This window comes from Diorhabda carinulata, chromosome 11, assembly GCF_026250575.1.
Source record: "Diorhabda carinulata isolate Delta chromosome 11, icDioCari1.1, whole genome shotgun sequence".
NCBI classification, from domain to species: Eukaryota; Metazoa; Arthropoda; class Insecta; order Coleoptera; family Chrysomelidae; genus Diorhabda; species Diorhabda carinulata.
This window is the reverse complement of record NC_079470.1, coordinates 4,474,625-4,497,826: the sequence shown is the minus strand read 5'-3', so window position 1 is coordinate 4,497,826 and position 23,202 is coordinate 4,474,625. Positions and strand designations below refer to the sequence as shown.

The 23,202-nt window shown below is 30.2% G+C and overlaps 5 protein-coding genes across 15 annotated transcripts in view; 1 reads left to right on the top strand and 4 right to left on the bottom strand.

The window, feature by feature from the left end:
* LOC130899290 (CAP-Gly domain-containing linker protein 2) overlaps positions 1-3,793 on the bottom strand; it is a 67,534-nt gene extending 63,741 nt beyond the window's left edge. For 4 of the 11 annotated variants that reach the window (XM_057809108.1, XM_057809114.1, XM_057809115.1 and 1 more), the window contains exons 1-2: positions 3,512-3,784; positions 2,751-3,006 (exon numbers count right to left, since the gene is read on the bottom strand). In XM_057809108.1, coding sequence (XP_057665091.1) covers positions 2,751-2,982 — 232 coding nt within the window. In that variant the 5' untranslated portion in view covers positions 2,983-3,006; positions 3,512-3,784. Of the gene's footprint in view, positions 1-2,750; positions 3,128-3,511 lie in introns of those variants that run through there. The other 7 variants (XM_057809110.1, XM_057809109.1, XM_057809112.1 and 4 more) reach the window with 3 other exon arrangements.
* Positions 3,794-4,682: 889 nt separating this feature from the next.
* Positions 4,683-6,635, bottom strand: LOC130899289 (uncharacterized). The gene is made up of 3 exons (XM_057809107.1): positions 6,054-6,635; positions 5,835-5,997; positions 4,683-5,777 (listed from the first exon to the last, which is right to left on the bottom strand). Exons 1-3 carry the CDS (start codon positions 6,087-6,089, stop codon positions 5,662-5,664), a joined length of 315 nt encoding a protein of 104 aa, XP_057665090.1. The 5' UTR covers positions 6,090-6,635; the 3' UTR covers positions 4,683-5,661.
* Positions 6,636-8,295: 1,660 nt separating this feature from the next.
* LOC130899288 (26S proteasome non-ATPase regulatory subunit 7) lies at positions 8,296-9,618 on the bottom strand. Its single transcript, XM_057809105.1, has 2 exons — positions 9,343-9,618; positions 8,296-9,284 (listed from the first exon to the last, which is right to left on the bottom strand). Exons 1-2 carry the CDS (start codon positions 9,515-9,517, stop codon positions 8,485-8,487), a joined length of 975 nt encoding a protein of 324 aa, XP_057665088.1. The 5' UTR covers positions 9,518-9,618; the 3' UTR covers positions 8,296-8,484.
* A 219-nt stretch (positions 9,619-9,837) lies between these two features.
* Positions 9,838-15,028, top strand: LOC130899287 (RNA polymerase II subunit A C-terminal domain phosphatase SSU72). Its single transcript, XM_057809104.1, has 3 exons — positions 9,838-10,306; positions 10,789-11,047; positions 14,779-15,028. Exons 1-3 carry the CDS (start codon positions 10,083-10,085, stop codon positions 14,878-14,880), a joined length of 585 nt encoding a protein of 194 aa, XP_057665087.1. The 5' UTR covers positions 9,838-10,082; the 3' UTR covers positions 14,881-15,028.
* LOC130899286 (large subunit GTPase 1 homolog) lies at positions 15,010-23,159 on the bottom strand. Its single transcript, XM_057809103.1, has 8 exons — positions 22,971-23,159; positions 22,665-22,912; positions 22,089-22,611; positions 21,137-21,281; positions 19,136-19,390; positions 17,219-17,424; positions 17,056-17,156; positions 15,010-15,174 (listed from the first exon to the last, which is right to left on the bottom strand). The coding sequence occupies exons 1-8, from the start codon at positions 23,070-23,072 to the stop codon at positions 15,057-15,059; spliced, it is 1,698 nt and encodes a 565-aa protein (XP_057665086.1). The 5' UTR covers positions 23,073-23,159; the 3' UTR covers positions 15,010-15,056.
* Between the last annotated feature and the right edge of the window lie 43 nt (positions 23,160-23,202).

Sequence of the window (23,202 nt, the reverse complement as noted above, 5' to 3'; positions counted from 1 at the left end):
CCAATAAATTACAAGCACAAATTCTGAGTCAGAATTGTATTAGAGACGAATATATATGCTACCAACAAATTACAAGCACAAATTCCGAGTCAAAATTGTATCAGATACGAATATATATGGCACCAACAAATTACAAGCACAAATTCTGAGTCAGAATTGTATCAAAGACGAATATATATGCCACCAATAAATTACAAGCACAAATTCCGAGTCAAAATTGTATCAGATACGAATATATATGCCACCAACAAATTACAAGCACAAATTCTGAGTCAGAATTGTATCAAAGACGAATATATATGCCACCAACAAATTACAAGCACAAATTCTGAGTCAGAATTGTATCAAAGACGAATATATATGCCACCAATAAATTACAAGCACAAATTCCGAGTCAAAATTGTATCAGATACGAATATATATGCCACCAACAAATTACAAGCACAAATTCTGAGTCAGAATTGTATCAAAGACGAATATATATGCCACCAATAAATTACAAGCACAAATTCTGAGTCAGAATTGTATCAAAGAGGAATATATATGCCACCAATAAATTACAAGCACAAATTCTGAGTCAGAATTGTATTAGGGACGAAGAAATATGCCACTAACAAATTACAAGCACAAATTCTGAGTCAGAATTGTATCAAAGACGAATATATATGCCACCAATAAATTACAAGCACAAATTATGAGTCAGAATTGTATCAGAGACGAATATATATGCTACCAACAAATTACAAGCACAAATTCTGAGTCAGAATTGTATCAAAGAGGAATATATATGCCACCAACAAATTACAAGCACAAATTCCGAGTCAAAATTGTATCAGATACGAATATATATGCCACCAACAAATTACAAGCACAAATTCTGAGTCAGAATTGTATCAAAGAGGAATATATATGCCACCAATAAATTACAAGCACAAATTCTGAGTCAGAATTGTATCAAAGACGAATATATATGCCACCAATAAATTCAATGTGACATTCAAGGCGCGACACTAACATGGAGAATTTATGGGCCTTTATCGGAGTAATCATGAATATGGGTACCATAGTTTTGCCAGATTTGCAAGATTATTGGTTAACAAGTGACAATACAAAAATACCTTGGTTAAATAACTCAAATCACAACTTTGTAAAAACTATTTATTAATATAAAATATGAATAGATAAAGTGATTCCAAACTACTGTACTTGTTGGAAGTTAAAACTATTAAGAACACATTATGTGTGTATATGCTCTCTTAAATACTAATTCTATTGTATAGGAAAACTATAATTAATTATATTTATGGTCGTTAGAGTCACATCACTACAAAAATAAGGGTAAGTAATTTGATAAGTTAATAGAACTTCAAGTGTTTAAGGGACATATGGAAACATATCTTAACTAATCCAATCGTAATGGCATACCTGACCCAATAAAAAACCAGGATTTGTTGTAAATAAATCAATTGCCTACTAAAAAGGGAGAAAAATTATATTGTCCTGGAAGGATAAGAGTCGTGATGTTGTTAAGCACCAGTGATAGTTCTGATTCATCGAAAAAACAAGATTTTTAAGAGGTGATGAGCAACAAAATGTTGAAAAACCTAAAGTAGTTGTTAACTATCCGGAGTCAATGGGTGATCGTCGATCGTGCAGATCAGTATGCATCAACCTATTCCTAATCCCTCAAATGGTGGAGGAAAATGTTTTTTTGGGACATAAGGAACAAAAATGAAAAACTCATGTTCTATTTGAAGTTTTTCAAGTCGATCAACTCAACTGAAGAGATTGCGTAGTTGTTCCGGTGGGCAAAAAGGAGGACAAAGACGAGAAACTGTGGAATTTTGCAATACTTTGAGAAATTTTAACCCTCAAAATTGTTCTTTTAGCCTCAAATATAAGTCGCTGTATGCTTTATTACAATATATGTAACAATAAATCAGTTTGTTTCATTGTAGCGACTGCATTTTTCCTAAACATTAATGCATGCACTTTTTACTAATATAACTGTAGAGTTACTAGTTCCTATTATTGCTTACTAGGCTGGAGTGCAAAATATTGTCTCATCCTCACTGACCGATGCAGCACCAACCTTTGTTTTACAGAAATAAATCCTTTCCACTTCACTTTCACATAACAAAGAAAGATTCTGGTATTTTGATACACAATTCACAATTACAGAAAATATTCAGCCAAAAAAATTAATTAATTGATATGTTTATTTTACTTTAAGTTAGAATACGATGAGCTGAATGAATGTTTGAGTTTTTCATTCCATTTAACCCCAATTTAATATAAATTCATTAATCACAACAAGCATTATATGTACTAGTGACTAAAATAGAAAATTTCGAGGTTTATGATATAAACTTCTAAATTTCATCTTTAAAATAAACTATAATCGATACTTACTTATTTCATAATAAAAAGACATGAAATTATTGTTATTATATCATTCTGTAAACTTAACAAACATGTAAATATTTTTTTTCCTGTAATAATAAACCAACAATAACTTAGAGCACAAATAAACCTCATACACAGTAAATATTTGCTTGAAATAAAAAAATTGTAACCCATAACCGAATAATAATAACAATAATAATAACGGTATGCTCATTTAAACCATAATTTAATAAAAAAATTCACTTGGTATTCACCAAATCACTTGAAATATACAAACATCAAATTTAAACATGAAAAGCACTTTGTAAAATCTGTTTTTTTTTAAATAAAAGTTAAAAACTTACTTTTTGTAGGAGTAGGTGGTAGTGAAGGTTTATGCTGATTACCACATAATCTTCCTATTTTACTAGGAGGTTTTATACCCGACGGTTTAGATATTTTCGAACTAGCTACCGAAATATTGTCAAGTGAAGTAACACTAGCACTTAGAGATAAACTATCATTGTCCGGAATTGTTTTTTCATTATTCGATATTTCTTGTATTTGAACACTATTGTTATTTGCTATATCACTCATTTTATTAAAATTAGCATTACACTCCTGCAACAAAAAAATTAACCAAAGTCAATAATACCAAAGATCTGTTATTTGGATTTAAACAATCACTAATTCGAATTATTGAAAAGAAATTTCGTAATTTTGCACTAAAATGATCGCAATGTCGAAAAATAAACCACCTTATACTGTAGCTAAAAATAAACCTGAGTTATTAAATTATTTATAGAGTCAAGTGCAATTACTATATTACAAAATATTTACGTCTTTCCAATAACGTTTAAAATAATAAGTGAAGAATAATTTTATAAAAGAATAACGTTCAAGAAAGAAAAATAAGCCTGAATAAACGTTTGTTTACAACATCCATGTTGGGTCAACATTGAAACAACCTGTTATTATAACCTTACTTTAATGCAACATTAGTTTATTCAATGTGGAAGTTAATTTAAAAAGGAATTGAATGGATAATTAATTGATAAACGTGCTGAGGGTTATAATAAATAACATTTGGTGATACTTATTATGGAAAAAATGTTCTTATACTTACCACAAAATCACAAATTGAATACTTTGTTTATACACTTCAACACTAAACTCTTTCACTAATAATTATCAACGCAATAATATATTTGATTTAATAAGTATAAAAGTACACTTTGATCATTTTTCAAGAGATTAACTGTATGTTATGCAATCTCTTAAGTTTTTACGTTGTAATATAGATATTGGATAAAAATAATTTAAAAAAAACACGTATCACCCTATAATTCAGTATTGCCTTAAAATTAACAACTTGCATGCATGAATGGCGGCAAATGTCAAAAAGACCAGCTGCTAGCGCGGTTGCCGGAATGTACAAGTTTATTATTATTTGAATACTTTTTTTAATAATTTTTTTTTTGTTTTTTAAATAAGCCGATGCTTTGTCACACACTAAATGCTTATAGTTTTGCTTAGTTCGATAATTTTGAATGTTTATTTCAGAGTATTAATTCCCCAGTTAATTCATTTAATCCAAGTTTAAGCCATGTGCATATAAAATAACGGAAAATACGTTAAGATACATAATAGCTTATAGGTAAAAATTGGGTGCATTGACAAATATGGCGTTTATTATTTGTTCTTATTTAACTACTTTACATATTAACTGGTTTTATTTATAACAATGCATTGCTTATAGATATAATAATAACTATTATAATTAGATTGACACAATTTGACACTATCTCTTGATTACAACGCCGACCTGGCGGCCATGGAGTGAGGTAAATTAGCGCCCGTGAAATGAACCCACTCCGCTTTCCTTGTTCCAGACCTGTATGCAAGACCGTGGATGTTAGCCAACAGTTTATACCATACATTATGTTCAATTTATTTCAAGGTGTGAATATTATATATGTAGCACACAAAATATACCCTAATCAATGATTTTCTAGTTCGTATCAAAGCTTGTATTATAATATAAACTGAATGATTAGATATGTTTTAAAAGATACCCAAGCAGCACAGTGTCGTTACTATGACGTCAATTATAGGCCATTGGCGACCAATGGGGACGTCTAAAAAGACGTCTAAAATGACGTGATTATGACGGGTTAATGTCACATCCTACAGACGTCAACTAATGACGTACCTAGTCCGGCTGGTGAGACGTCAAAATGACGTACTTACTTTTGACAAATGACGTATAAGTAGGATCAAAAATATAAAAAAATGCGTTCAAATTAATACCAGTTTATTACAAAATCTTAAAAAACTACATACTATTACACTTATAGAACATAAAAGTTGAAATAAGGAATTACTAATGATGCAATAATGAAAATGACAACCATTCCTGCTTGAAAGGAAAAACAATACATTTCGAAAAAACTTTGTGGCAGTGCAATAACTCGATATACTCTGATAAATTTTGTATAAATTCTTTTGAGTCGACAGGGTATTTGTAAAATGAACGGTAATCCTGAAACCTCCTACCTAATATAAAAACTGCTCCATTATTATCCACTACATTTTCTATTTTGAAAACCAGTCCTTCTAAGGTAAGACAAAAACAATTTGCTTCTGAATATGATGCAATAGAAAAAATAAAATCTTTATAATGAAGCTTTTTATACTGCTTGCAAGAGAAATTTGGCGTTGGTCCTAAGAAATGGGACAATTCACATTTACAGAAGTGTTCATCATCAGGTGAAGTAGAGTCATGTTTTTCGTACACTGTCATTTCAATTTCTTTTAAGCGTCTATTAATCTGTTGTAACGGTTTATTCGGAGACTGAACTAACGATTTTAAATGGTGGAGATAATGCAAGAGATGAGTAACTACTGTACGTCGAACGTACCTTGAAGCTGCCCAGTTTGACAATTTCGAATGCAAATCGCTAGGCGGCGGTTCATTAGAAAATAAATCGTTAGGGGGCACGTTACTGGAATAGGAAGTCAAATGGTTGTATAACGTCGCATCATTGAAGAGCAAATTTTCATTAGGCGAGTTTACATTAAAATCTAAATCTCTTGAGGAACAGGTGTCATTTTCACTTTCACACATTGAACCAGCAAAAAAAAACGGAATTTGATGATTCATTGGAATCATTATTAACTATTAAAGATGTATTATAACAATTCTGACTCACAGGTGCTAAATTTGCTTCTGCCACCCTTCTGTAGAGTTGTCTTTGACTAACAACACTTTTTTTCTTACGGGTTGCCATGCTGCTGCTTTTTCAATTTCTCTGGTGCATGTTTCAACCACACCTTGATGGTATCTTCTATTTCTTTCTGACTGACTAGAGGGGAGCTTTTTCTTACAGCACCTAAAAATGTTGTTTCAGATTAATAATAAGTATGCACCTACAAGTGAAAACACTTACCAATAATCACATCCTTTACGTTTAAGTTTTTAAAAGTCTTTTTCTCACCTCGTTTGCCACAAAAATTCCAATTAGTTGCAAGAGAATAAATGAACAAAAAATTTAAAATGCGGTTTGTATGTCCAGTAAAATCTCTCCCTCCAAAAGTCGATAGATATGCCGACTGGAATTACATAATTTAAATGGTAAAATACATATTAAGTGGTACAGAACACCCACCAAACCGCCAAACAACTTTTTGCTGCCGTCCGCCATTACGCGCACACGCGTTCACACCAGCAGTCCAGCACGCATGCGCCTGCACGTCTCGTATCGTATCGTGGCATTTCGATTAAAATCGCGCCAAAATTAAATCTTGGTCGACAGCCTCGACAGGAATCGATGCTAAAAATAATTGTTTCCTACTAATAAAATAGTTAAATAATTGTTAATTACAACATTCTCACTTCATCTTTAAATTCAAATTGCATTTCCACTTAAAACGTCAGTTTAGTATTTTCATTGCTAATTAATGAATTTATATTTATATCCAAATTTTAGGTAAACAACAATTTAAAATGTACAATTTTTTATAAAGCACGTATAGGGCTTAGTTTTTGTAATAAACTTTCGTTCTAATTTTTTTTATAGTTGATTAAAAAGCACTTAAAACGACCGAAAACAAACGTACGAAAGACGTCTCTAGACGACGTCAAAATGACATCTGAAATGTCACGTCATATGGACGTCGCTTATTGGTCTACGACGTCGCCGACTAATAATGTCCAATAATTGACGTCATTATAACGACACTGTGCTGCTTGGGTAATAATAATAAGACGAATATTACACATTAATCATACAAATTTGTTTAAAGTCGATTAAAGAAAAAAACTAAACAAAATACAATACAATCGTTATGTAAAGTAGAATGTCATAAATAGGTTTCTAAATAATGAGGTTATTGAAATTAGCGTTAAATCTAAATTATAAATATGAAATATTAAATAATGAAGTGACACAGTTATGATAAATGTGAAACAAGAATAACATTTGATTTTATAAATTTTAAATCCTGTCACCAGGTAGAAATCTCATTTACGTATTAATATATAATATAGATCAACTGAAATAATAATCCATTAAGTCTCCCCACACTGTATAATTTGTAATGTTTATAATCTGTAAATTATCTTGTTTAAATATTAAAAAAATAAAGTTTGCTAAAGTTTTTGTTGGAGACAATCCCTTATGATAAATCTTTAATTTGTCTATGTTTAAAAAGGTTCCAAATTTTTTTGATAGATGGCGGTAGCTACGCATATAATGCTTGAATCAGCACCACGTAAGTCTCTTATTTTCAAACAAACATCAGTAGCAAAGCATGTCAGCTTATTGGGGAAGGATAGAAACTCTATTGGTACGTATACCTAACCTAACTTTGACCAATTAGAAAGCTCATAATTATGGAGGGTGCAGAGGACAATCTGTATACAGGAAAAGTGGGCGTCGAAATGTGTTAAATAAGGATGGTGTCACATTAGGGTATGGAATTAGCGTGAAAAGGTGACTCTCAATTCTTAAGGAACTCAAAACTATCATTTTTAACCTTCACAACTTCTTGAGAGTAGGACTTTCACCACGTAAGTACCAATTGACCTTTTGGAGATAATGTCTCAAGATTATGAAGAATTAGTTTATCGGATAGTATGATGAACGGACGGCCGATCTGAACACTAATAGACGGCTCCTTTTCTCAAAACCAAAGAGGAAACTTTCCTATTCCTCTGATGGCTACTAGAGAAGAACTTCCAGAATATAACCTAGTCTTCCTTTATAATTCCCCTATCGCCATCACGTAAAAAACATTTCGAAATCCCATCTTGTCACTGTACAGGTTTTTCTGTAACCTGATGAACACTCTCATGAGCCAAATGGCCGACGATAGGTCAACTATACCCACCCTTGCACAAAAACACCTACTATGTTTTCCAAAAGATGTTTGGTTCTAGCTCTTTTTAAAATTAATTATAGGCGGAAACACGCGCAGTGAGTGGATGTCACACGAAAGAAAACCTCTTCCTAAAAATCCATATAATCACAGTCCTGCAGAGGAAAAATCCATTATCATTGCCAAACTAACTCAACGAGTTTCTCTATTAGCCCAGCTGCTGGTAGCCACTGGTACAAGTTATAAGCAAAAACTGATTTTTTTTGTAAGTACTTTAAAGTAGGCTAATTGATATAAGGAAAACTTGTGGGGGAAATCGATTGACTTCTGAAGTTTTTCTCAAATCAATTGGAATACTTTGAAGTATTTGTAAAAAAATCAGCCTTTATGCTTATAACTTATTTTTTTGGTGAAAAATTGCATCTACTCACTGGGCTATATGAAATTTTGCACCATTTCAAACAGTTGATTTATAATTATTAATAAAAATTAATTAGAAAAAACTTCCAAAAACTATAAAAAGAAGTAATATCAGTTGCAAAAAAGATTTAATCTTTATATAAATTAGCTTATGAAAGTATAAACCAAAATAATAAAAAACAAACTATCAATGGAAACAATCAACTTTATGTACATCTGATGCAAATGAAAAAATAATGGAAATGAAATTCACAGATTGATAAATAAAAAGTACATCAAATTAAACTGTCTCCTGGTAATCTACTTTTTCTTCTCATCTTTCTTTGAGTCTTTATCTTTTTCTTTGTCCTTGTCTTTAGCTTCCTTGTCCTTGCTGCTATCCTTTTTATTCTCCTCTTTTTTACCTTCTTCTGCATCTTTATTTGTAAGTTTATTATTAATCAAATTATGTAAAGCGACGATAGATCTAACCAAAGCAGCCAAGTAAACGACGAGCATTTGGTCATTATTTTTCACATAAAATGATGTATTGAAAGCATCTTGATTTATATCTGGCAGAAGATTGAAGATATCTTGTAATTGGTAAATAATTTGATGATTAATTGGGAGTTGATTACTACATACTTGTACTAAATAATCTCTGATGTCTCTTAATTGGGAGTGTAAACCTTTCAAGCCCAAAAGTTGATTGGTTATTCGTTGCGATAAAGTTCCCACAGTTGTATCTTTAATATCCCTCAACAAATGTTCTACACCAACTTCTTCAGCCTCCTCGGCTCCTATTTCACTTGGAACATGTTCAAATGTTTTGGATGTGGGCGAACCGTCATCATGAACTTCTTCAACAGCTTGGTATGCTTCAGTAGGAAGACCCAAGTCTTTTGGTTTAGCATCAATTATAACTAAAACTGAATTTGGGCAGTATCTTCTAATCAACTCGTTAATGGCAATGTCATTTTGATGTAACTTTGGGCCTGTGTGATACCAGCCTACCACTCGTTCTCTTGCATTCACTTTTTTGAACATACCATACATGTTTTCTAGATAATCGTGATCCAAAAACCAAACCGATTTATCTTTGTCGTCCTCGTCGAACGGTACTACAAATAAAAAATGTAATAATAAAACACGTTTTAGTTTATATATTTTTATAATTACCTGCAAAACTATTGGATACATCCAAAACTCCTTTTGCTCGCCAACATCCTAACAGAACACCTACGACACGTTTTTGATTTCCGATTTTACCCATTCGGTTGAAATGATCAACTACACTTAATAATACCAATGGATGTACTATAACTTTAGTAGTTGTTACTTCTTGGCTAGGCATCTTGAGTTTAATAAATTACACAAAGGATAAATAACTGATGCAGAAAATAAACAATTCGCAAGATGACACTTCAAAAAATTTCCGACTTGACATCGCTTCAGACACTTGTCAATATTGTCAAGAGCATTTTTCGCGAGTTGACATATTGAAATATGAGGCTTTATATAAAAATTATTTATTATAGACATTATACTCCAAATTTTCATGCAACTTTACTATCACATGAAATTTTGATTATAATTTGATTTGTACTCTTATTTTTTGTAAATATGTATAAGGTATAAATGTAGATGTGGTATTACAATACGTCAAATGTCAATGAACAAATTGTCGATCACGTTAACAAGAGGCTTAACAAAATTTTATCATTTTATTATTATAGGCAAAACAATATTTATATAATGTATTGAATTATAAAATATTTGTTTATTTAAATAATCATAAATATTTATTACCAAATATTCGATATTTAAATAATGCATAATATTGTTGAAGTTTCTATAAAATTTTAATTTTGAAAATCTAAATTTATATTTAAGTATTTCTTTCAAACATTTTAAAAAATATGTATATTAGTGATTTACGAATCGCAGTAATATGTTCAAGTAACATGAATCGTAGCATGGAAGCACATGCTTTTTTATCTAAAAAAGGTTTTGATGTTAAATCGTACGGCACAGGTGATAAGGTAAAAATTCCCGGATCCTCTATCGATAAACCCAACATTTACGACTTTGGTACTTCGTATGAAGACATTTACCTTGATTTGCTCCAAAAAGACAAATCACTGTATCCTTCAGCACATCAGACATATATATTTGATTATTCAATTTTTATTGTAATTATGAAAAAGTTCTTTAATTGGTTAGGTATGCTCTTAATGGTGTGGTGAGATCTTTTTTAGAATTATGTAATTTTTTTCAGATCATTTTGTTAGTTACTTTTGAATTTTTTTTAACTATTAGAGGGTTTTAATAAAAAATATTACAAGGAGTTACTGTTATTCAAGCTTTTGTTTTGTTATTACGTCCAGTGTTATTGTATTGTTCTGATTTCGTGGATATTTGAGAGTTTAATTTTTGTTTATTTTGTTCAAACTTAAATGATTATTTATCACAATTTTTTCCTACTGATGCATAAACATTTTTATTGTTTGTTTCTATTTTTATTTTTTCCAGTTGTATTTATATCTAAAAGGAAATTTTAATGTTATTACAACATGTTTTTTTTTAATTCAAATAATTTTAAAAGTTTCCTTGACTTAGATATAGTTATACTCAAAATGGATTACTACATACTCTTGATAGGAATAGAAGAATAAAAAGTCATCCGGAAAAATTTCAGGAAACTCCAGAGAAATTTGATATCCTTATAACCTGTGAAGAGAGAGTTTATGATCAAGTCGTGGAATTTATGGAAAATAAAACGCCAACAGACAATTCTATTGTGCATGTAATTAACATTGATATAATGGATAATTTGGAAGAGGCAACTATTGGAGCTTTTTTAATTAGTGATATGTGTACAATGGTAAGTTCTTATATTTTGATGACAGTAATTTTGTTCTGTTATGTTAAATAACAATAAAATAATAGCATTATGTCTGGATTATTTATTTAAAATTTATATTTATTGACAATGTTAATCATTTTTGTTTTGTATTACAGGACTTTAAAAATAGAAATGTAAACTCAATTATATATAAATCCGGAAAACCTTTAGCTATTACAGATCAATAAGTCTCCTTCCCATGATATCCCAAAGTCTCTGAATCATTATTATTGGATAGAATAGATTCAGTGACTCCTATTTAATAATTTGTACCAGACTATTAATTTGGTTTCAGAAAGAAACACACAACAACTCAGCACTGTCATAAAATTGTGAACAAAATCAAACAAATTCTAGAAGAGAAGGGAGTTTTCTTGGGTTTAAAATAAGCCTTATATAGAGTATGGTATGAAGGACTTTGTAAGAAATCAAAAAACACCTACACCATTAAGTAAATTTTTAAAACATACCTAGAAGATTGACACTTTAAAGTTTAGTTCGAGAGAGAATTATGAGACTATCATGGAATAAATTCAGGTGTACCCCAAGGCAGTGTTCTGGTGCTGTTCTTGTATCTACTATTCAAAGCTGATATACCATGCACTTCTAGCAACATTTACAGATGATTCAGCAGTGATTTCATCCAATGAAAATCCAATATAAAATTTTCTAACACTTCTGGAATCCTGGCTTGAAAAATGGAAAATACAAATAAATCATATGTCCTCAAATTTCCATTAATAACATCAACAGTATTATTCCATTAAAAGAAGAAGTGAAATACCCAGGCCTCCATCTAGACCGAAGACTTACATGGAATGCACATATTGAGGCCGAAAGAAAATAACTAGATATTAAAAACAAAAATATTAATGTATTTATGTTATTCAATATCTTAAATTATGGCTAGAGGCTTGTGCACCTACAAATCTCTTTATTGGGGTGGATTACTCCCCCTGTTCTTTTTATTATAGATTGTTGTTGGTCCTGGCTTCGTTTATCAGTTTTATCCATTCTTTCCTGTTTCTTCTTTTTTTGCTTTCCAGTCTACTATTTCTAGGATTCAATTTAGTTTCTCCAAGTATTTCTTGGTCTACCTCTTGGAAATAGAGGTATCCATGGTGTTATCCTCCTCACCATTTTTTGTGGGTTTGCTTCTCAAGATGTGTCCTGCCCAATTTGGTCTTTGTACTCTTTATATCTTATTATATTTTCTCCTATTTCTTCATTTTTCTTTAATCTTCTCTATCCATCTACGGAAATTTTTGGTCTAAGTCGCAGCTAACGATAGAAAATAAAAGTCTAGTATACAAAACCATATTTACCCCTGTATGGACATACGGAATCAAGCTCTGGGAGTGTAGCAAGACTTTAAACACAAACATGACCTAAATGTACAATTCTACCATTCATCAACATTGGCATCAAAATCAATTCAAAAAAAAGATCCTTATGGAAACAATAGCTACTAATTGACAGTGTTCAACCACCCACTGCAAGAAAGAAGTCTAAAAAGACAGTAGCCCATAAGATAAAATGTAAATATAGCACCACAACGAATTTTTTTTAAAAAGTGAAAAGTATTAAAAATGAATTTTGAAAACACATCCATAAGACCTCGAGTGGATTTAGAAGCACACAAATCACATTCACAAGAAATAATAAGAATATATGAAAAGGAAAGGAGTATTTTGGGACTATATAGACTTAGAAAAGGCATTCGACAGAGTCAAAAGAGGTTTAAGTGTCAATATAAATATACTAGAGGAGGCAAAAAAATTGGTTAAATAACCAGAGTAGGAATATCTCAAGCAATAATTGATGAAAGCTGGAATGAATAAGTGTGAAGATAAAACTACCGTTATTTAAATAAAATAAGTGAAAACATTCCAATACTGAGAGTAAAAATAAATGAGACACCCAATAAACCAAAACAAAGAAAACAATGAAACTTTGTTATATCATGTCAAGTAAGATACCTGGTAATGAACGCGTTTAGCCAGGATAAGGTTAGGTTGAGTTCAAAATAAGTAAACCAAACCTGATAGGTTAGGTTTAAAATGATATTCTCACATGTTAGGTTAGGCTTAGACTGGGAACGGTTGTGTTCAAAATAAGTAAACCTAACTGGTTGGACTAGAAATAGGTGTATTCTTATAGGGTAGGTAAGGTTTAGCTTTTTTGGTCTATAAAATCGAAAAATTTTCCGTTTCAATGGTTTTTTTCAATGTTTCGCTTGTACGGCGGATTTACGTAAAAATCACGGGATTTAAAAAAAATGGCAACTTATACCTGTTTCTAGTAATCAAACGAAGCTTTCATATATTTTTTTTTCTTAATCTATAGGGAAAATAAACAATATATGCAATCATTTCTCATGTTTTTTAGCTTAAAATAATATTATTACCTCTCAAAATCGACCTTTCCTCACATATCTTTTTATAAAATAATCGCCAAAGTAATTTAAATAACCAAGTATCTGGTTAGGTTAGGTTTAAAACAAGTATGTTGTTACAGGTTAGGTTTGGTTAGATTAGGTTTATTTTGGGTAAGGTTAGTTTGAGTAATGTTTAAAATAAGTATGTTATTACAGGTTAGGTTAGGTTTAGCTTGAGTAAGGATAAGTTTGAATAATAAGTATGATCTTACAGGTTAGATTTAATTTAGGTAAGGTTATGTTAAGATTAATATAAGAAAACTAAACACGTCGAATTAGATTCAAAAGTACGTTCTAACAGGTTATGTTTAGCTTGAGTAAGGTTAGGTTAGCTATAGTTTGGGTAAAGTTAGGTTTAAAATAAATAAAGTTAACCTAACAGGTTAGGTTTATTATAAGTATAATAATACAGGTTTTGTTAAGTTTAGCTTGAGTAAAATTAGGTCAAGTTTAAAATAAGAACGTTCTAATAGGTTAGGTTTAGCTTGGGTAAGGTTAAGTTCAAAATAAGTAAATCTAATAGGTTAAGTTCGGTTTAAAATAGTTATATTTTAATAGGTTAGGTACAACTTTAATAAGGTTCGTTTAGGTTAAGCTTTAGTTAAATTTATCTTGTGTAAGGTTAGTTTAATATGATCTAACTGTATGTTTAAATGTTATATACGATTATTGATGGAAAAGTTACATTTTTAAGGTTTTTTTTATGTAGATTAACAAAAAAATTTATGAAATTTGTTTGAAACTTTGCAAAAAAATTATGAATAATCATATGTAAAGAAGTACATTTGAAGTCATAAAAAGAAATGAGATCTTCAAATCCGCCGTAACGAATATTTCTGGAAAATCATTTAAATCAGAACCAAAATCGACGTTTAATAACGTTTTATTAAAATATAATAAAAATACTGCCATATATTGGGGCGGAATGTTTTCGGAGGTTTACTTTGTATCGCTAAACATCTATTTATAATAAAAAAGATTATTTTGAAAAATTAAAATTACTTTTAATTCAATATTATGAATTTATTGTTGGGTTAATTTGACAATAGCTACTGATTTTTACAATAATTAAATATATACAGTACTTTCGGATTTTTAGAATAAATAACAAATTTTATACTTTTATATATTTATATAACTTATTATAGTTATTTAATGTACTGGGGGCTCCAAATTTTGAGAAACGCTAGTTTTTATTTAAAAAAATACTAATAGTATTTGTTCGATACCACAAATTTTTATCGGATTACTAACAAAATATTTTTTTTTCCAGATGGCTAAAGCTGAGGATTTAGATAACGAAATCGAGGAAGTACTTCATAATTTCGAGGAAAAAAGTCAGAGATCCATTTTACATAGTATAGTTTTTAATTGAATTACCTTTATACATAATTTATTTTTATAAAACTTGCTATCTACATATTGAGTCTTCAAAACAATAAAAAAAATAATTTGTATTATATTCGTGATAAGGCTGTTCTTTATTAGTAATAAATAAAATATATTTTGTAACGCTAAAAAAAGTTTATTACAAATTCATATGTTAACAATTCAATGTTGGTCTAAATGGGCATAAACTCTTCGCAACTTCTCTTTTTTGCCTTTGTTTTTATGCTTGTTGTGTTGCTTCCATGGTTTTTCGTCCGGTTGATTTGTCGATGGTCCAACCCTAAAAAAATTATTTTTTTTCATTGAATAGACATTATATTCCAGGTGCCCAAAAAAATTTTTTATTGTAAGAACAAACTGTTATTACATTTGAACTACTAGACTTGTCTTAAATTTCAGAAAACCGTGGATGGTTGAACCATAAAAAACTTTATTTTAAACACTTTTTTTTCTATTGAATTTAGAGCTGGGATAGACATGATTATATGTCGGGTGTCCAAAAATGTCAGAACAAGCTGCCGTTACATTTGAACTACTAGATTTGTTTTAGAGTTGAAAAAAATGTGGATGGTTCAACCATAAAAAATTGAAGCACTTTGTGTCCATTCAATTTTGAGCTGCAATAGACATGATCATATACCGGGTGTTAAAAAATATTTTATATGTCAGAACAAGCTGCCGTTACATTTGAACTACTAGACTTGTTTTAAAGTTGAAAAAACTGGATGGTTCAACCTTGAAAAACTTGATTTGAAACACTTTGTTTCCATCAAATTTACACCTGGATTAGACATTATTATATACTGGGTGTTTCAAAACATTTTCAAATATCAGAACAAATATTTGAACAACTAAATTTGCTTTTAAAGCTGTAAAAACTCTTATCTATCAGATTATTATTCAAAACTGACTTTCTTGAATGATTATAGATGTAAATTCAATATTATGTAAATTATAAGGTAAGTTATTTGAAACTGGAGGGTTTGAGGTTTTATGGTAAGTTTATATGGAACAATTTTGGTTTCATTGTGGAACAAATATTCGAAAATTTACTTTAAATTCTCAATCAAATAAAATATTAATCTAGAGACTGTCTACTATTAAAAAAATTGTTTGTAATCCAGAACTTTCTATGTCGCACCAATTCAAAAAATTATTTAAAAAAATCATTAAAGTTCCTTTTTAATGAACTTATTAGAAACTGTCGTTTGTATCATTATTAGATTAAAGTTTGAATTATCGAGTTGTGTTTTTAGTAAATTAAAAGATGGATTAGACATATACCGGATGTTTCCAAAATTTTTTTAACTATCAAAACAAACAGCCATTACATTTGAATTACTTAAATTGGTTATAAATTTGAAAAAAAACTTTTATCTATCAGATCATCATTCAAAATTGACTCTGTTGAATTATTATAAATTCAAATCGATTCAAAATAGTTAGTTTGAGGTTATGTTATTTGAAACTAGAATTTTTTCGGTATTATGTGAGTTAAATACAGAATAATGTTTTTTTTTTATTTTACATCATGTTGTCCTCCATTTTCTGGTTTGATTATGTTAAGTTTACCTTCGATTAAACTTAATATACTTTAGCTTCGATTAGGTTAGGTTTACTTTGTCTTAGGGTGGATTAGATTTACTTGAGCTTCGATTAAGTTAGATTTACTTTGTCTTAGTGCGGGTTAGGTTTACTTTTGCTTCGATTAGGTTAGGTTTTCTTTATCTTATTCCATATCTGCCTTAGGGTATATTAATTGGCCGATAAGTCGGGAAAAAGATATTTTTCTATGAAATGAAACTGCCGTTTCTGCTAATTCTAAATAATAATAATAAAAATTAATACTAATTTCAGACAACTGGATTCTACGGCCTCGAAACGTCAGACAGTATTTCCCACTGTTGATAATTGATATGCAAAAAGAATAGGCCGGGTTTTGAAAAATAAAAAATCCCCACTGTTCTATGTTAGTTATACTAGATGTTTCACCGTTATCCTATTATTGGAGAGAAAAGGAGGAGTAACGGACCACGTAACTGTCCTGTCAAAGGATATGTATTTTCTAATCTAATTTTTCTTCTAACTGATAAGGAATGATAAGGTGATATTGTACAACTTTATACCGTCTACGATATTAGAAAATGACATTTAAACTAACTTTGGTGCGTTTGGTAAACCTTTGATTCCTTTAGCGTGAATTCCTTGAGAATTTGATTTGAAAAATTGTTTATCGATATCTTCAGTTGTAGCGTGATATGACTGAAAGCAAATAATTTTTAAATTATTAATCTCAGTTGAATGAATTCGAATATAACACTTACTCTAACTGCTCTTGCAGCTCTTGGTGGTAAAACTTGATTTTCCAATTTAGTATTTTGTCTATCTATCCATGTATGGTACTCTTTTTGGTTAATATTAGGAGGTGCATGACAATACAGCAGTTTTCCGTTCATGTAATCCTTGAGGATGTACCTCGCTGCTCTAGAATTGTCTGGTTGACCGTTAGCTGTCATAAATCCTCTGTTATCTAAAATTATCGATGCGTTTAAAATTTAATGAAGAATTTTAGACCAAATTTGCAATATACATTATACATATATGAAATAGTTTTAAAAATAAGTGTGTGGAGTTCTAATTATAATCGAAAGATTTGGTTCAGGTGGTGTTTCCATTAGTTGCACTTCTCCTGATGAGTAACACATCCTGACTGACTCATTATTAAATTTGATTATATGACAATGACAAGGCATTCCTTGTCCAAATTACGGATGGCCAATTTGGAATGAGTATAATATTCAACATCAGACTCATACTGGAATGCTAGTTGAAGGAATTAATCTGATGCAAATGCTAGAAGTAAAAAATGCTAATAAACCTTTTTTGTAGAGAATTTATTTAAAAATATAAACTCCAAATGTCTCAAGTACCTGAAATAAAATATTATTCACATTTAAAATAAATTTTTATGTGATAAAGGTCACGAAATAAGGTTGCATATATGTACCACATGTTCAAGTTGTTCTGTCAGTTTTGTCTACCAATTGATATAACAACATACAATGAATCTAAACTAACTAATAAAAATGCTTCCACGACATGTTGGGGATGTTCTGCAACTTATTAGAACCGTACAATCGATCTTCCAATACAAAATTGTTAGTTTCAACTAAATAATAAAAAGGTGCGCGTTTTTTTTGCAGATTGAGGGCTTTCTGTCACAATGGTCTCTCAAAAAATAGGCCTTAACTGAACTGTACATAAAATGAAATCAAACCCAATATAATCTAAGCCTCAGAAGACTGGTTTGGAAAGTAGTAAACAAAAGGCGTAAAAGAAAACAAAAGTTATCAATATCAATGACAAATTTCCATTTTATTTCCATATACAGTAACGTTACTTTCAGCTGAAGAATTTTGCGGATACAGTTTTTCACACCGGCTATGGACATCACTTTTTTGAAGCATTTTATCCAAATAAACAAAAAGTTGTACTTGAAAATCTACTATTTATGCAACATACATAACAAAATTGGTAGCTTCATTGCTAAAAAATTAAAAAATATACTTTCTATAAACTAATACGTCCATACTATCAGAATCTATTCAAAGAAGAATTTTTAGCATCACAATTGAACATAACCGTTGAAATATAATCTAAATCCAAATAAATAACATAGCTAATGAACCCCTAATTTTTTTTCTCTCAATATAAACTTGTGTTTGTTCTTCTTTTGGCTCTTCTAGTGGCAATTAACTTTCTTACTACTTTTTTGGTAATCTCAGTATTTGGTTTCAGTTTCCTGAAATTTTTTTCAACTTCATTTACTCTTATCCCACCACATCCTGAATTCCTCGTTTTTATTTAATATCATAAGTTCTCATTCTATCTCCGGTGCTCACTATGTTGTTTGTTGTAATATGCCATTTTCTATAGTTTAAATCTAATCAGTTCTTTAGTGATGACCTTTAATTAAATCTTCCTAGTTGGGAAGCTCATATTTTATTTATCTTATTCATAGTAGTAAATAGTAGGCACTGTACTCCTTCACTACTACCACATCATCCATTTAATAATTGATCTCCAATTCTGACCTCATTAACACTTTAAATGATTATGTCCTCAATAATATTAAATAATGTAGGGTTGAGGCTGTCTACGTGTCATATCCCTCCAGTTTAAGTAGAAAAATTATATATTTCTACTAACTGCACATGTTCCTGAAAATATTATATACTTACAAGCATAAGCGTTCAATAATTCTTCGGCAGTTGGATCTCTATTGGGATCTTCGCCTTCCAAAGGTTTAGGTATCATAATTCCATATCGATCTTCTATAACGTATCTGGGAATAAGACTTGTTAATAAATTTGTAGGTGGTACGTGATCTCTCATTTGATCTATTGGAAGGATTCCGTTCAAAATCATTTCTGCTTTTGAAAATACAAAACTGGGCATTACAAGTCCGGGACAGTCGCACAAAAGGATATCTTTATCTAAAAATATAAATATATGGAAATAAGTGATAGAGAATTATAATTAGTAATTTAAAAAATAATTTATTCATTTTTTTTATTTTCTGCATGTAAAATACTACATATTGATTTTTTTTTCGCCTCATCTTCTTTTTCCTTGGTCAGTACTTCCCATTTAAAAAAAAATATGTTCAATATTATGATATGTACACGAGGGGTGGTGGAACAATAAAGATTCCATGCAGAAGACCTCCAAAAGAAGAGCACTAAAAATGCTCAGCACCATAGCAAGTTTTTTAATTTTTCAAAATAATTCGAGATTAGATCATTTCAAACATTTTATAAATTTTAAAGATAGTTACTCCTACTTAGGTATGATAAAAAATTATAGTAGCAACAATTACTTTCACCCTTCTAACTAGTATATCTTATTTATACCCTTGTATAATTGGATAAGTTTCTGGTTTGTCAGTATGCTCTTGTAATCGTTATGAATTATGGATATATATCAAGGTATCAACATTGAGTGTTGTTTCAAGTTTAGAAAAGTCTTGGAAAAATTCACAAATATTAAAATCTGTCTTGGTGATAATGTAGGAACCTTGAAGAGTCAGTAACGGACGAGTAAGGATCCTGATATCCTTCAATCTTAATAAATTGCACAAGCATGTTGGTTCAAACGAACTATTGATTATTCCGGAGCTTATTGAGAAATTTTAAATCCTGTAATTGACCATACAATGCAGTTCAAAAGATATTTTATCTGTGATTATCCCCTTCCTACAACTTTTTTTCATTATTTTTGCTCGTTCCATGTTTGCTTTGGTTTTACCTTTCTTCATACTACTCCTTATCAGTATTTTAGCTTATTCCATGTTTGATTTGGCCTCTTCTTTCATGTACCCTTCTCTTATATTAATTTTGTTCATCTTTCTTAGTATGAAATATTATATTACCATGTGAATCTCAAATTCTGCACTATAATCTTTGTTTCTTCACTTCCTTGTTATCCTCATCAGTATTCTTGATTATTTTTGTTTGCTTTGGTCGCCTCTTTCCTTTATCCTTCTTTATATTTGTGTACCATTCCTGCTTTTACTTGTATCGAATATTCTTCACTATAATGTGTGTCCCTCCTATTTACCACTCCTCCTATCGCCTTATCTCATGTTTGCTTTGGAGTTTCCTCTTGATTATTCTTAATCCTCATATTCTTGCGATTTCCACTTTTTTGTCTAATACTCCTAATTATTTTATGACTATTATATTCCTTACTGCAACTATCTTTACGACATCAAATAGTCTTCTTCGATACTTTATCTTTACACAATGTAATTTATTTGTTTGTCTTTTGCTCAATACCCAAAATTCACAGCAGAATATCAAGATTAATCTCTATATTGTTATAAAGTGTTTAAACTTGATCTGGTAGTTCCGGAACCAAGATATTCATACTGAACATACTATTTACTGTTTCGATTTCCCAACATCAACTGTGGACTGTGAAATACAATAAATAAAGCACACAATCATAAAATTAACGGAATTCTTTTGATACATTCACGAGCACCGTCTTGCTGGTTTTTAATTTAATGAAGTTTCACGATATTCTTTATCTTCTTGTGTTTTTTTCTCATGAATTTTCACTGTTAACTAATGGAATGTTTTCCTATGTTCTCTTTCTATCTTCATAGTTAATTATTTATCCTATTTTTACTTATTTCCTTTTACGAGCTATGCACAATGATAAAATTATAGATTACTAACCTAAATAATGAGTCTGAAAATGTTTAGTCTTTCCCGGAGTTGCCGAAACTGATACTTTCTTGTCACATAATAAGGAATTGATTGTGGAACTTTTTCCTACATTTGGATACCCAACCAATCCAACTGTTGTCACGTTTGGTGTAACCTAAAATCATTTATATCCTACTAGAAACAGGGTATTAAGAAGAAAACTAAACTATATACAGCTGTATTGAATCAATCTTCAATTCAGAGTCTAAATAAGGAAGAATATATGTTACACTGATGAAGCTCAAGAAGGTGGAAACTGATTTATGGTTCCCCCAATGAGTTAAATGGTTTTTATTCATTGATAGTATTTTTTCACCATTAAATATGATCATATATGAAAAAACTTCCAAATTAGAGAATGAAAAAATTATAATTATACTTTTATTGAATATTTTCAATCCACTGAAAAAGGTAGGGTTCCAAGTTCCATTGCTGTGCTGATGTATCCGGCTTCCAGAGTGGGAATAAAGAAAAAAAAATAGAATAATGGCACCTTCTAGACCAATTCAGAGTTAAAATAGCCTCTCGTTCAGATCTCCAGGTGTATGTTGGTCTAGAGGATTTATCATCATTTTTAAAGTAGATTTCTGTAGTATACTAGGTCTTAACACAAATATAAAAGCTTTACACCAACATGTGTAGTTGAAAAAAACTCATATTCTGGCTCTAGGATAAATAAAGGTAAGCTTAGCAACATCCAAGGTTTACCTTGGACTTACACTCCTATAAAAAATATCCTAAAAGAGGCCCAGACTTATTTTAGATGAGAATTTTCCCAAATTAACTTGGCTTTAGAAAAGTTGAAAAAATAAATGACAAAGTATCCTGAAATGGGTGCTATGGATATGGAAATGTTAAACATGTAAACTTTAGAATTAAATTAAAACTATAAATAGGTAATTAATTCTAACCACTATTTCACCTTAGTTTGAGTATGTATAGTCCTCAATAATCCAATCAATTCTTCTCTAGTTAATAAAGGGTAGGGCTTTTTAAAAGTATCATCATCTAAACTCAATTTTGTTATAATTTCTTCTTCATTTTCTGAAGGATCCAATGATGCTAAATGTGCAGAGTAAAAGGCTACTTCAACTCCATTGGAGTTAAAATATTCTCCCCACACTTGTCGTTGAGTATCTGATAAAAAGTCAGCCTTATTTACCAGAATTAAATTCATTTTATTTGGGGAAACTTCTTTCACATAACTTTCTAAATCTTCACAACGGAACAACAAAGGGTTTCTAGCATCTACAATTTGGACAATTATATCACTTCTTTCTACAACTCTCCACAGTTGTCTCCAAAATTCCAAGTTCTTTTCATATGGGGTTAACACAATACCATGTTCCTCTTGTAATATAGCGAGAGATCTACGCCATTCTAAAAAAGTTTCTTTTTCGTTTTTATCCAGTTCATCTGGAGTAGTTTCAGCATCCCAAGGAGGTCTATAAAAACAAACTATAATATTACAAAAACATTTAAAAAATATATATAGTACCTCCTTGGAATTTTTAAAGCAGATTTATATTTTTTATGAGCATCTTTAGCTTCGTTAAGTTCTTCTTTAGTAAGTAATCCTACATTAGACCTTGGATTTACGAATTTTATATTTAATTTCTCGGCTTGAAAATCTGTACCCGCTAACTCTGCTGTGGATAAAAATTCTTGAAATGAAGATTCTTCGGTTATTGATTGTAAATTAAGGCGACCCCAATCATAACCGTCTTGAATTTCTGTTGTGTGAAGCTGAAATATATACATGAAGGAACAAGTTGAACTTGAGGTTAGGGATGAATTTTTTTACCATTGAATTGTCGCTAACCATTTTTCTATCTTTTTTATTACCAAATCTATCTTTAATTAAACTCCTCCCCAATTTAGAATTAGATTTATTTTTCTTATTCATATTTAGAACCTATATTTTGAATAAAAATATGACATTTATATATTTAGGTTATATTTAAACTCCAGCATGTACGTGTTGAAGTGACATAACAGGTGCGTTCACAAAATAAAAACACTTCCATATATTACGG